We start from the raw sequence: 15028 nt of genomic DNA on the forward strand, positions 1-15028 counted from the left end.
TTACTCATCTGTAAAATGGAAATAGTAAAAATGAATTCCCTTGCTGTTCTCAAAGGATTGCTGTGACATACATCAGAAAACAATAAAAGCTAACATTTATGGAGAGCTTAATTTATTGGGCCATGCTCTGAATTCTGTGCTTTATATACTGCTTCATTTCATCTTCTCTCCAATATTTTAAGGTAGGTCATAATTTTTACCCATTATCCAGATATTGGAACTGAGACTCAGAGAGATTTAGTATGTTGTCTTACTATCAGAGGAAGAAAACCCAGATGTAAATGGCAACCAAAATGCCTCTGCTTTATGAAAGTAAGATGATCTACGTATCAAGATAACGTGTCTTCTTTTCCTCTTCCTTTCCTACTTCTTCCACTTTCTCCTTCATACCCTTATCCCCCCACCCCTTTCTCTCTCTTCGATGACAATTATTGCCATTACTCAACATATACACTACGGTAGGGTTGGGTTTTGATAAGGAGCAAACCGAGGACTGGGCAAAACAATAATTATGGTGGGATCTAGAGCCAATGTTCTGACTGTCTTTATGTGGTCATTCACCAAGGGTTTCTTAAGAATTTACTATATACCATAACTGTGCTGGTGCAGGGACTCTACAAATGAAAATGGTGCCCTTCCTTCCTTGGGGTGACACATGTCTGTCAACAGCTATTACATGAAGAAGAAGGGATTGCATGTCATATGAAAAAAATGGATGCAAGAGGAATTCAGGAGGAAAACATAATTAAGTCCGCATAAGGGGGTCATGGATTTTGCACCGAAGTCCAGGGAAAATAATACTTGGTTTTTTTTTCTAAAAGATCTGAATAACTGGGCATGTGGTTATTCCAATGTCAAAGAGGAGATGTGGGGTAAGACATTGCAAAATGAGGGAGGCGGGTCTTGGAAAATAACGTAAAATATCACCCCCTCCCCTCCTGCAGATACCCACTCAAGAATTTAATTCCTTCAAGTTTCACCAAGGCAAAAGTATTCTCTGTAGAATTGGGTATGTGGATGGCGAGAGGAGGGAAAGGGGAGGTGGATGATGGGAGGGCTATCCTCTCCTGTTTCACAGATGTCGATTTCAAGTCTCCACCTGGTAACAACAGCCTAAGGGCCAGGGCATAAAGATACAAGTCAAAACACAGAGACACACAGGGGGAGAATTAAACAGCATCCCGCCAGGGAATTACAAAAACTCAAAAAAGCTTTGCAGTGGCTAAATAAATAGCATTCCTTGTGTTTACACTTTCTTTTTTCTGTTTACTGAAATTTGAAAAGAGCCATAGACTCTGTTGCCTTTTCAAAGTTCTGGATTATATAAAAGCAGAGTCCATGAAAATCAAAATTTTCATATGCAGGCTAAATTTAAAAATTACCAATTTCTAGTATCTATGTGTTTTATTTAGAAAAATAAGAAGAAACCCAACGGTTAGTAAATGACAAGAAAGATTGTAAACTATGAGTAATGAAATAATAATAATAATTAATAATAATAGCAGCAAAAGTGACATTCTTCTCATATAAAACCATGACTTTCTTCCAGGACGCTTTAGAAATACGTTCGAAATACGTAGAAAAACTCCACCGCAGAGTACTTGAATTTGCACAAACAGCCCAGGGCAAGTAAGAATCTGAAAGAGTATTTTCATATAAAAGTACTCATGTATTTCTGCAGACCACATTCAAAATAACCACAAGATTAATTTCGTTCCATTTGCCAGATTTACACATCACGAAGGCCAGAAAAACTGTCATTTCGGAAGTCTAAATGTTACTTATAAACAAGACTAGAAAGGGTGGATAGTGGAGTAAGACTGGGGGTGGGGAAGCAAACCCTTTAGTTAGAACGTTTTCAGGAAATGAATCGACACAATAAAACAAATTTCAAATCAAGTTGCCCCTCTATACCACATAAGCAGTTTAGAATCTTAAGCAGATGCCAAAGGAATAAAGCAAACGGGGAGAAAAAAGGCCGATAAACTTTCTGGCAGCCATACAAGACACATATCATTACCATATGATCTAATGTGGGTGTCAGCCGGATTGTGTTCATTGAGGGAAACCTTATTTTTTAACTGTGCTATGGAGTAGAAGCAGGAGGTTTGCAACCTAGTGACAGTCACAGAGCAGCACCTACCCCCTCCTCCTTTCCACACCTGCAAACTCTTTTGCTTGGGCTGAATATTTAGTGTAATTACATCTCAGCTTTGAGGGCTCCTGTGGCAAATCCCCGGATTAAAAGGTATGGTTTTCAATAATTGTCCTGAACTCTGCTGCAGACTAATAAAACTTTGATCAAGTTGAGAGCAGAAGGAATTATTTGGGGAGAGAAAGAAAAGGAAGCAAAAAAAATCATGCTAAACTTTTGATAATCTTTATGCAGTGTTTTAAACAAGTATTACTTGAAGACAAAAGTGGAATATTTGGTAAAATGGTTGAATGCATTGTTTTAGTTCTTTCTGTTCTTGCAAGGATATTTATTAAAAAATATATATATAACCTAACACCATGACTGTCTATATTGATATATTTTGTATTTGTACTAATGAAATGTTTTACCTCTTTAGAAAGTATTAATATTTTAGATCAGCATACTATTTGTAATATATATATATATATATATATATATATATATATATATATTTTTTTTTTTTTTTTAAGGGATTTAGTTCCCTCCTGAATTCTTGATATTTTCAGAACTTTTAAAAACTCAAGAGATGTGAACTCTGGTGCTTAGCTGCAGAAGTCAAATAAATGTATATTTCTACAACCTAGAAAAGAATAGAAATTATCACCAGAGAGGTGAAAAGAAACATTGAAAATACTTACGCTGCTTTTTGAAGATAATCTCAGAGTTAGCTACATAATTCCTTACAGAGAAAGAAAAAAACCCAGCTAGTATTTTCAATGCAAATGAAATTTATTGTAAGGTACATCACTTGAAAAGGAGGGTGTAGGTTATTTTTCTTGCTAATTTCCAAACAGGGTAACACAATGACCACTGGCTAAGTGGGGTCCCAGTGACATAAATTCCTGTGGCTTTTTCTTTTCCTATTGCTATTTTGACCAGAAAAAGAACCAAATGCTTCCTATAGCAGTCCTTATAGATAAATGCCATTTTTATTGTCTGTTTTTAATTTTTTTCCATTATTATTGAGGTTTTTCATGCACCTAGTGCTGGGGAATTTTTTTGCTCTGTAGTTATAGTTTTATTTATCTCTTAAGGGTTAAATTTGATTTTGAAAGTCATACCAAAGACATCAATGATACCCTACAAATGCTGAACTGAATGATATAGTTAATTTAATGAGCTGAAGCAGTTTAAGGAGCCAGAAATTATTATTTTTGTTGAAACACTTCTAAACTGTGGGGACTAGCTTTAGTGGACTAGTGACATTATACTTAGTTAGCAATTAGCATCTAGGAAGGAGTCCTATTTTTTGAGAATGCTTAAAACAGTCTCAGTGAAATTTGGACAGTATATTGTCTCATAATCTCCTTGGTTTCTGCAAGGGCATCAGCACTTTTTTGTTTATTTTTCTTATATACTAAGGAAGGAAGGAAGTGATTAAGAAATTATTAATATCAACAGTCCCCATTAATTGTTTTAACATGTTCGGTCTTCAAGTATGATGACACTAATTTAAAAAATCATCTCTTGGGGGAATCTGTATAAAGTTTCTGGACGTATTATTCTTCTCCAGGACATTCAGGGTTAAAATGCACGCACACACACACACACACACGCACGCACACATACACACACACACATGCATCCGAGTGATATAAAATAAGTAATGGAAGCCATAAACTCCCTGCTTGTGTTCAGCTTTAAATCAAGAAAAATATTGTGCAGAGAATTTGCACAACTTTAAGAAGAGTAAACACATATAAATGATAATATTCCTCTGAGCTAGCATTCAAGATTTCCTTTTTGGGGTTGATGAAACAACCAGGCATTTTCTGTTCTGGAGAAAAGATCAAAAAACGACATCTGCATTAATTCTCATTGCAATTTATTAAATCTGCAATTACTTTGCTTCATTTTCCTTCTAAAATTATATTAAGTATGCAAGCCTAGCAAACCATGGTAAACGGTAAACATTACATTTTAATGTGAAACAGACAGAAACCACTCCCTTAGATCGAGTCCAAGGGAACACTGCCAAAACAATAGGGTCTCCGTTAAAAGGCTGTGCAGTAACTGGGTGGGAACATGCTCCCAGAGAAAACCTGATACTGAATTTAAAGGGGCAGTGTGAATAATAATCTTTGTGGTATTTTTAAAATGAGAAGCCACATGCCTGTACTGCGTATTTACTGCCTTACACATATCTCACTAATAAATATAAGCTGAAGAACAAAAGCGCAAGAAATTCAAAAACATTTTTTTTTCCTTCTCTAGTGCATCTAGCTAGGAATTTCCAGAAGTTACGTAGATAGATACATTGAGGTCAGGGCATCCAAAGTGGTGTGTTTTTTGTCTTTGTTTTTTGGTTTTGTTGGTTTTGTTGCATGTGTTACAGTTGGCTGATGACTAAAAATCATTTTTTTAAGTCTGGTTATGATGGGCAGCTTTAATATGATGCTTATAAGTGTACACTTCAAAGTAGATGTGGGAGAACTAAAGGTAACATCTGTTGTGTGTTTTGGGAATCCTTAGAACAGTTTCCATAGAGTTTTAAAACATATAAAGTAAGAAATAAACTGCGTGTTCTCTACATGATCAACTACTCTTTGTTATTCAGATCTATGTAGTTCCCTTCAGCCCTCTGAACACCAACTCAAAGACAGATGTACGTATGTAAATGCTTATCGAATGAATACGATATGGACTTGTCAAAACTGTACTTATGTTTGTTTACAAAATTGCCCTCTAGGTAAAACCAGATAACATGTAAGTCCTATAAAAATCAGGATTTCCCATATATGTTTGCTGCTTTAATAAAAAATAATCAGTTTGAGAAACTGGCCCATAGATTTATTTTAAAAAATGAATTGTGCTTCCACCAAATTAAGGTTTTCCATTTGTTACCTTTCTCAGGCTATAGACTTGATATTGAAAAAAGATAAGTTTGTGTTTTAAGAAATCAGACCCACTGGTTGCCTGGAACAAACTGAATAACTTGTATTGTTAATAAATTGATGGTCAATTGAGTCATTTATGGGCAAAATGTTGTGCAAGGCCTGGGTACAGAACAAAGAATAATAAGACACGCCCTGAAGGAGTACATCTTCTAGTTGGGGGGACAGACCGAGCATGCAAAACAAATTACAGTATAATGTGATAAGTTCTTTAAAAGAGGTAAGAGCAACGTGCTTTGGGGCACAGAAGAGGGAAGAAGCCGTGTCCTGCCTGGATGAGCCAGGGTATCCACAAGGGAAGTCCATTATCATTTTCAGTCTTTACAGCCATCTTGCAAGGTAGGTATTTTAAATGGCACTTAGCTTTGAGTGGCAGGGTTGAGGTGGGGACTGGAGGAGAGAGAGGAGATGCAGAGAAACTGGGCTCGAAACATTGGTTGGTACCAAATAACGAATGGTCTCACAGGCCACAGAGGGGATGTGGACCTTATTGGCAAGTCTTGAGAAGTCAACAAGGAGTTTTCCGTAGAAGATGAAGGCAATGAAATCTAATTCTCAGAACATGATTTGAGCAGCAGAGTGGAGGAAGACCTGGAGTAGAACAAATATTCAGGCTGAGACCATTTGGAAGCTCTTGTGATAGTTTGGGGAGTGATGAGAAAGTTCTGGACCAAGATAAATACAGTGGGATGGGGAGATGAGATTGGTTTCCAGAGAGATTTCTGACACAGGAATTGAAGATCTTTCATGTTTATAGACCAGATTTTATTTGACTGTGGCCTGACTTGTGTTGAGTGAGCCCTGAGAATTCCAATAGGGCTTATCATCCTAACAAGTTTGCAAATGATGTGAATATATAATATACTGTCTCAATCCAGACCCCAAATTCAAGCAGGCAGATTCAAATTACATTCAAATTTCTTTTCCTAAGTAAAGAGCTGTACGTAATCCGTTATGTACCTTTCAAAGACATTTCAGTGTTCTGCTTCCTAACAAGAAATGAAAGTTTTTTTTGTTGTTGTTTTTGTTATATATATATATATATATATATATACACAACAAAGTATATATATATAATTTACACTCACTCTACTGTGGGGCATTTCAGAAGATAACGCAGTACCCAGGTTTTGCAACTCTTCTAAACCTTTCGTTTGTTTCCTAGGTTCCTTGGCTGTGAAAATACATGAGATAAATCATGAAGGCCACCATCATCTTCCTCCTGCTTGCACAAGTTTCCTGGGCTGGGCCGTTCCAACAGAGAGGCTTGTTTGACTTTATGCTAGAAGATGAGGCTTCTGGGATAGGCCCAGAAGAGCACCCCGGTGTGGAGTCTGCCCTAGAGCCTCTAGGACCTATGTGTCCCTTCCGCTGTCAGTGTCACCTGCGAGTTGTCCAGTGTTCTGATCTGGGTGAGTAGGTGCGGGCTCTCTCTACCTGTCTTGCTTCACTCACAGGAATGGCTTCCTGGTGAGGTTAGCATTTTCCCTTTTCATCTCTGCAGTTCCAAATGTGAAAGACAGCGCCACCTATGGAGAAGTGCAGGAAGCTGGCTAGCATAGAAAGAAGGAGCTTTTTCTTTCTTTTTTAAATTGGGACTCCATCACCTTTGCAAATCACTTAAAAAAAAAAATCTTTCTGAACTTCTTAGTCCCATTTATGTAAAATGAAATTTTGAGCCAAATAATGTCTCCTGTTCCACGATTCAAAAGGGATGGTTTATTTTAATTCCGTGATTTGCTTTCAAGAAATGTTAGATGTTAAAACCTGGGTGATGTCTCTACTCTTGGCTTAGCCCAGATAACAGAGTTCGAACATTACTAAATTGTAAAGTATGCAGAGTTATCAGAAGCAAAACAAGTAAAGTTTTAGAACAAAACATTATCTTTCAAGTACCAAAATACTCCCCTAATCTCTGGGTCTTGGTTTTGCCTTTGCCTTTGGCATTTTGTAATCTCGCTGTTTATATTCTTTAGAAAGTTTCAAAGCAATCTTTACAACTAAGATATGGTGTAAATATTCAATATAATCACAGGACATTTATCTTTAGTCTAACACAGTATACAGCTTGATTTATCACGTTTGAAGAAAAATCTGGTCTGGGAATTCCAAGAGCAATACACTCAAAAGATAAATCTCCAGAAAGTTTGAGGCCCCAGCAGATGGGCCAAAGGGAATGAATATAGTTGATGTGACAGTTGATTTGCATCTCTCTCATTTTAGTTCATTTTCTTATAAGGGAAAAACAAAAGAACCAAAAATCCTCACAGAATGACTCTGTCATGGTGTAATTCCTAATAGAAGAAACTCCATAGTGTAGTCGGGTACTTCTTCTTCTTCTTCTTCTTCTTTTTTTTTTTTTTTTTTAGTAGGGTACTTCTTTTGGGAACCCTGTATCTATTCAGAACATGGTCTCTCTAGCAGTATTTTACAGGAAAATTTGCCACTAACCTCTACAGTTGGAATAAACTACATGCTAAAACCCAGGAAAACATAAATCATGTTAGATAGTAACAACTCAAAATCAAACATTCAGGACAGCTTTTTAAATGCAGACATATTATAAAGCCATTTAACACCGGGTGGGGGAAAGTGTGTAGAAAGGCTTTGAAAAGGCTACAGGATAATTTCACAAGATTCATTAATTCATTCAACAAATATATTGAGATCCCACAATGGGTCAGATCTCTTGTAGGCCCTGGCAAGGAAGGAGTGAGGAAGACAAATATGGTCCTTGTCAGTCTGATATATTGGTGGTGATTATTTCTCTTTTGAATTGTATATTTGCTACAAGGGGGATTAGATCACTCTCAAGTTCTACAGAAACTGTTGTAAGCATCTGGATATTACCTGCATTTCTAGCATAGGCAGGAGAATCATGCAGTTGAAAATATCTGCACATTGGAATCACCATATGATGGATAGACTGGGGGTAAACTTAAAAAAAAATTATTGAAATGGCCAAGTTCCTAAGAAAATGTGAATCCAATGAAATCTCATTTTGCCTCTGGAAACAAGGTTAAAGGGATCCATGATTATTTCCACCACATATATTGCCAACAATGACCAGCTGATATTTTTAAGGAGGAAAGAGTTGTCCAGTCACTTCATTGGTTTTATTTTCCATAAATATAGTTTACTCATATAATAAATTATAAAACTTGAGTCTGATAAAAGCTTATGAGATAGTTTTCCAGTTGACTCTCATAAAAAAAGGCCTAAGCCTATTGCTCAAAACTAAACAGAAAAATCCAGTCTCCAGAAATGTCAAGTTCATTGACTTGGGTGTCTCATGACTTGGTTTCCTTGATGTCCTTGTTATTATTTTATTTCATTTATGTGTTTGTTTTTGGATGAGGACGTTTTCTACATGTTACCTTTTATCTAAGAGCCCAGAGTGCATAGCATTCCTTGAAAAGGCTGACTGACCCTATATACCAAGGACATAGCAAATATTATACTAATGATTTCTTTTGGGAAATCCTACCGCATGAAGGGAACTAAGTTTCCATGAGTAGTAGTCTCATCTAAGTTACTTGTAGTTTTTATTAAATTTGTATTTAAATATATTATGGAAGGTTTTGATCAGATATTTCTAAAACAGAAAATACATCTTGAAAAGGAAGAATAATCTGTTTGTCTTTGAAGAAAACACTCTATTGACACTCTCCACTACCATCAAACTTCTCAGTTTATCTTCTTGGCATTCTTTGGAGCCTTGACATCTTCATCTGAAGAAAGATCACAGCCAACCTTAGATATTCTATTATTTGTGTCTGGTGCCTGGCTCACAGTGGACTCTCAACATATATTTTATATGTGGTGACTGTATGGAGTAAAAGGTGGAAGATATGTAGAAAATAACAAGGAAGGAGAAATAGCCAATCTTATTCATCGTAAAGACATGTAGTTTATTTTTTTGTTTTTGTTTTTAGTTATTTAGTGATCTGAACATGAAACTTGAGTTATTTTAATAGAAAAGAAAATGTTATGCACTTTGGGATGAGAAAAGTGAATGCTTAACCTTATCAAGGGCTAATGTTTTATTAAGGATCATCCTTGCCAGAGCTTTTAATGAGCAGAGGGGAGCTACAGAGTTGAAGGACAGTAGTCCATTGCCATCTTATAACTAAACAATATTTAATAAAAGCAAACAATTCTTACTAAAATGTTTGACTATTTTTGCTGCTAGGAAATATTTTTGGCAAAGTTAAACAACATCAATTTTTTAAGCAGTTCTACATCAAAGCTAAGAAGTAAAAACTGTGTAATTGGAATTGAATAATTAACCCATAGGAAAATTTGAGGTGTTCAAGAAGATACATGGACTGTTTTAGTTCTCCTCATTCCAATTTATCAGAGTAGCATTATGTATGTTTTTCTCTAGCATGGGGGATTGAGAAAATAAACATATTTTCACCTGTCAAAGAAAGTAATAAATACTGCATAGATACTGGCCAAGTTGTTTGGCTAAATTTGTTGTAATTTAGGTTGCCGTTTGAGCCATAACTAAATGAGATCCCTGTTTTCTCTTTCTCTCTCTCTCTCTTTTTTAATCTATCCTCTTGAGACATAAAGCAATTTCCTCTTAAATGTAGAAATTATAAAACAAATAAATGTAAGATTAAGAAATTCAACAATCTATGGGTTACCTTAAAATAATAAGCCTACAATGTAAGTCATTCTTGCCAAATATTTTTGAAGTGTCTTAATATTGATCTTGTGAGTGAATGATGTTTTGTGTACTGTTTTGAAGGAAAACAGTTCCCTTAGTTTGATGTGTACTCTTTGGCTCAAGTGTTACTAGGTAACCATTCATCTTTGGCTCAAGTGTTACCAGGTAGCATTATTTTGTACTGACTTCCATCTTGTTGCTAAAAGGCAGATCAACCCTGGTAGGTGAAATAAGCCCAAGCATTGTTTTTTGACTGTTCTTCCAAATTAAAGTAATAGTTACTAATACATTTCTTTAAAAAAAAATTTTTTTTAAAGTGGTGCCTGGATGGCTCAGTGGGTTAAGCCTCTGCCTTCAGTTCCAGGTCCTGGGATAGAGCCCTGCATCAGGCTCCTTGCTCAGCAGGGAGCCTGCTTCCCTCTCTCTCTCTCTCTCTCTCTCTCTGCCTGTCTCTCCGCCTACTTGTGATCTCTCTCTGTCAAATAAATAAATAAAATCTTAAAAAAAATTTTTTTTAAAGATTTATTTGAGGGAGACGGAGAGTAGGGGGAAAGACAGAGGCAGAGGGAGAGCAAGAATCCTCAAGTAGACTCTATGCGAAACTTGGAACCCAGTGCAAAGCTCATTCTCAAGACCCTTGAGATAGTGACCTGAGCCAAAATCAAGACTCAGATGCTTAACCTGCTGAGCCACCCAGGAAACCCTTGATGAATTTCAAAAGAATTTAAATAGCTTTTAAAATGATTTAATAGTTGCAAGAACTTGGGTTTTGCAGTTCAACATCTCTGAACTCAAGTCCTGCTTTACATTGAAACTTCCACTGGATAAATAGGAATATAACATTTCATTAGGTAAGAATAGAAAATATTGATAAGAGTGTCTACCATACTGTTCTATTTAGTTTACCGTTTCAGACAAAGTTGGCTAGTGACATGAGGTTATTCCTCATAATGTTCTTTTATTTTTCTTTGACACTGAGAATCTCTGAGAAGTGGATGGCCTATAGAGTTGAATACAAAGTAGCACCTTCTCTCCCCTCTGTCTTGAATAGGACCACACCCTCTCCAACTATAAATAGACATGTATTAGAAAATTGTACAATTATCAAGCAATTCAGCCTTCTCCAAACACCATTCCTTTGAACAAAATGGGTTAGGTGAAATAGACAACAGTGAAACATTTGTATATTTTATAATCATAAATGATTCACAACCCACATATTTGGCTCTCCAGAGATGATGTTGGAAGATGTAACATTTTATTTTGCCATGTAAAAGCAGTGCAAATCACTACTGGTTCCTAAAATGTACTTCATATGGCAAAGGATATTTTTGATTTAAAAATACCTTAACAAAAAAAAAAAAGAAAAAGAAAAACCCACCACCCTTTACACTGCATAGAGTTTGTATTCTTCTTTTTAATCATTTTGCTTCAACTGGTGAAAATTTTGTTCAGTAGCTACCCCTTGGGACGGACAGATTTCTTATCTGGGGAAACTGGTTTTCCAGAAGCAAATTTTATATGTGAACTATTAGACTTCCTCTGTGAAATCAACTCCGAAGAATAAATTAGGGCTATTTTGTAGAGGGGCAGAGAGAATGCCGGAAGCTCAGTTGCTTTTATAGTTTGTATCTGGCTCTGCCGCAGCAGGGACGTAGGGTGACCCTCATTAGGAGTCTCAGATGCATCAAAAGGGTGTGCCTAAGACGTGGCGAGGGAAGGAGCTGTGTGCAGAGCATGCCCAGTGGGTTGCCTAAATGCATATTGGGTAGTGTGGAGCGTGGCAGATCATTAGACACAGCAGGAAGAATTCTCATGTGACCCAGATGGCCAACGTTCCTGACACCAGGGGTTAAAGATGGGGAGGAGGAAGAGAGGAGTCAGAGAAAGCCAAAGGAAGCATCTGTCTTCTTGACCTGACTGAGAGCTGACATATCCCTGGTTTCCTTCTCAGTCCCAGGAGGGAGAGAACAGCAGCTGTGTGGGATCAGGGCATTTGATCAGACTGCAGCTGTGAGGCATTCTCTTCTGGATGATCCTCCTGGCTCCAGGAGACAGGATGGGGACAGGTTGTGAGAATATCAATTCCCTGGGTAAAAGAAATGCAGGAGACCTTCTAATCTGAAGTTTTCTCCTTCCAAGAGTAGCAAAAAGATTATATAATTCCCTTAAAAATAAGGATAAAGAAGAACTAATCCGGTTTTCAATCCAGTCTTAGTAAAAGGAGACAGCCCTCTAGAGCTCTCTAGCAACTACACGACGACACTCAGGATTCAATAAACCCTTGACTTAGTCTGCAGATTGCTTTGAGGTGATCTCTGCAGCTTGTCTACGTCTGTGGGTTCGCTGTAATCGATATTTGCCTTGATTATTCTGTGTTACTCAAATATATAGTATATAATCATGATTCAGTCTGTTTTATTTATCTATTTATATATTTACTTTCTCTACCAGAAGGGAAGTATAGTGAGAACTTATTCTTGTATATCCTCTACTTAATAAAATGCCTTCTACTTGGTGGATAGTCCAACATCAAGAAATGTCTGATGAGTAAGTGAACATATCCAGGACCTAGTGCTGTCAAGCTGGGAAAAAGAGGGAACATGGCTAAGTGGGAATTAAGAGTCATGGAGCTGTGGTACACAGTATTTTTGCTTTTCTTTGTTTATTCATTTGTTTTGTTTTGAGGGTGACCATACGTAGAACCAGAAAGGTTCAACCTTCCTTGGGCTTATTTGAAAAAAGAACTGAACTGAAGGGGGGAAAACTCCTATTTCTGAAAGCTGATCCAACTGCCACCACAATCAAATTGCCATTTTTAAGAGGGAAATAAGGGAACATGCCTGCCTTGAGCAGAGGAAAGGGTTTTGATGGAGCCGGGGCTCCCAACATGTCATGTCACGTGCCAAATACTGAAGTGTATCACCACTGTCCTAATTATTAAATTGAAGACAGCATTATAAAAAATATTATTGGAAACCAACAAGAATAAATCTTGGAGTTTGGACCCCTGCCACCGAACAGAGGGGAAAAGAAAGCATCATGTCTTAGGACAACCTGGCCTTTGTCCAACATGATGTTTACCAGATTGTTGACATTTGCTAGCAGAACCATGCTATTCATCACTGGGACAACTTGAAAAAAAAAAGTATAATTCTCAAAGACTTTATTTTAGAAATGATTTTCTGGTAACATCTTGAGTAAAATTTTATTTACTTCAATAAATAATCCTATTTTTAAAAAGATAAATTTCCATTTACAGATTTTGGGGGGACAAATAAATAATTCAGACTAGTCTTGGAAATAATGCATTTAAATGGAAAATATAGAATTATATTAAAGGATACTCACTGAAAAATAATTACATTTAGAAAACCACTCTGCTCCTGTTACAATTGCTGAATTCATTTTATCTCAAAACTTGGCGACTAAAAAAAAGATAATTTTATTTTGCTCATTATTTAAGTACAAGAAATTTGAGCAGATCTCAGAAAGGCTGTTCTCACTTGGGGTCTCTCAGGCATCGCAGTCAAGTGTTGGCTGGGGCCATGGCCATGGGGAGTCTAGCCTAGGCTCCCCACCCAAGACAGCTCACTCTTGTAGCTGGAGTTGGTGCTGCTGTTCCCTGTGAGCTCAGCTGTTCTGTCAGCTGGAGTGTTTCACGTGGCCTCTGCAGCAGGGTGGTCTCAACTTACACAGGCTTTTTTACATAGCCCTTAGCCCCTGGCTGCCCCCCAGAGCAAGTGTCCCAGAAGAACTGGGTAGCAGCTGTACAGCCTTTTCTGACCTAGACTCCGAAGTCATGCTGTGTGTCTCTTCTGGCCCATTCCATTAGGTCATAGAGACATTATATCCCAAATTCCACAAGAGGAGAATTTGACCTCATCTTTTGGTGGGGTTGGGACTAGTTTGTATTGAATATTGGGACCAGGATGGGAGATACAATTAATACCATCTTTGGAAAATGCAATTATCTCCATATGTATATAAAATGGATACATATACATTTATAATGAGAAACACAGGCATAAATTGTATAATATATAGAAGGTCCACAGATATTACACATCCCTGTGAAGGTCATTATTTAACAGTTGCAAACTACTTAAGAGGTCAAATCAATTATATGCACATTAATTTACAACTTTATTTCATAGTTACTTAAACTTTGTACTTTGTACTTAAAGATTGTAAGAAAGGCATTGAATCATATCTCGATGGCTTTCTTTCTGTTGTAGAATATCTTTTTTTGAAGCGACTTCTACCTGGCCAATCAATATTTCACTTAAAATGCTTATCTTACTTCCCATATAATTTGGGAATGACTATAAAATTCATTAGTTTCAATAACAGTGACTTAGTGAAAATCATATATAGTTAAGAAGATCATATACACAGACAGAATTTAAGGTTTTTTTATTTAAAAGCTAAAGGTAAAAATATACTTAAGTTTGAGTATTAATGGTTACTAATGGTTTTATACTCTTTGAGGACTTGTTTCAGTTCCAATGAACAATTTTCAACTGAAATAAAGTTTTTAATCACCTTGAAAGCACCTTTAGCTCTAGTATTTCTACCCTGGTCTACTTCATGCTCAGCATTTTCACATGAAGAGATGGCAGCAAGGGAATGCTAAGGTAAATGTTCTTAGTTATCTCTGGTTAGTGTCTGAGTTGATCTGAACTCAAAGCCCCTCTGATTCTAAAGATGATAATGCTGACCCCCCCCCCCCCCAAAAAAAAAACAACAAAAAAACCCAGCATAAACAAAGACTGATAGTTTACAAAGTCGCCAAAAGAGCATACCATTTGCCACTATTAAACTAGAGTTAAATGAACCAGAACAGCTTTAGGGAAGCTTAACAATTTGTCAGGGAATATATGCTTGCTAAACGAGGGGTGACCAGCCAAAGGCTGAGCTTGGTAGACAAGCTCTTTAGAGACCCTGAACTTCGTGGGAACAATGACGGAGTCAACAAGACCACCAAGGGTCTAGCAGGAAGAGCCAACCCAGGAATAAGAGCTTTAAATGAAAAGTCTGTATGTGATCTGTGGGCAGAGCAGATTTCAGCTTTTGGGATAATATGCATTACAATTATGTTATCCAGGAAAATAACAACCACTTTGTCACAGATTTATAGACTAAATAATCAGCAAGATAATCGGAGCTGCACCCTTTCATCTCTGTACTGATGATACTTCCAGGGAGGTAATGGAGGGCCTGCTCTGCATTCTGGTAGGAGATTATTTTGTAGAACAATAG

General features: G+C 36.9%; 1 protein-coding gene across 2 annotated transcripts in view; it reads left to right on the forward strand.

Annotated features, from left to right (window-relative positions):
- Nucleotides 1-1776: 1776 nt before the first annotated feature.
- Nucleotides 1777-15028, forward strand: part of DCN (decorin) — a 42037-nt gene continuing 28785 nt past the window's right edge. The window contains exons 1-2 of one of the 2 annotated variants that reach the window (XM_082741014.1): nt 1777-2248; nt 6257-6503. In XM_082741014.1, coding sequence (XP_082597140.1) covers nt 6290-6503 — 214 coding nt within the window. In that variant the 5' untranslated portion in view covers nt 1777-2248; nt 6257-6289. Of the gene's footprint in view, nt 2249-5163; nt 5431-6256; nt 6504-15028 lie in introns of those variants that run through there. The other variant, XM_082741015.1, reaches the window with a different exon arrangement.

Source organism: Mustela nivalis (genome assembly GCF_964662115.1).
Source record: "Mustela nivalis genome assembly, chromosome: 7".
NCBI classification, from domain to species: domain Eukaryota; kingdom Metazoa; phylum Chordata; class Mammalia; order Carnivora; family Mustelidae; genus Mustela; species Mustela nivalis.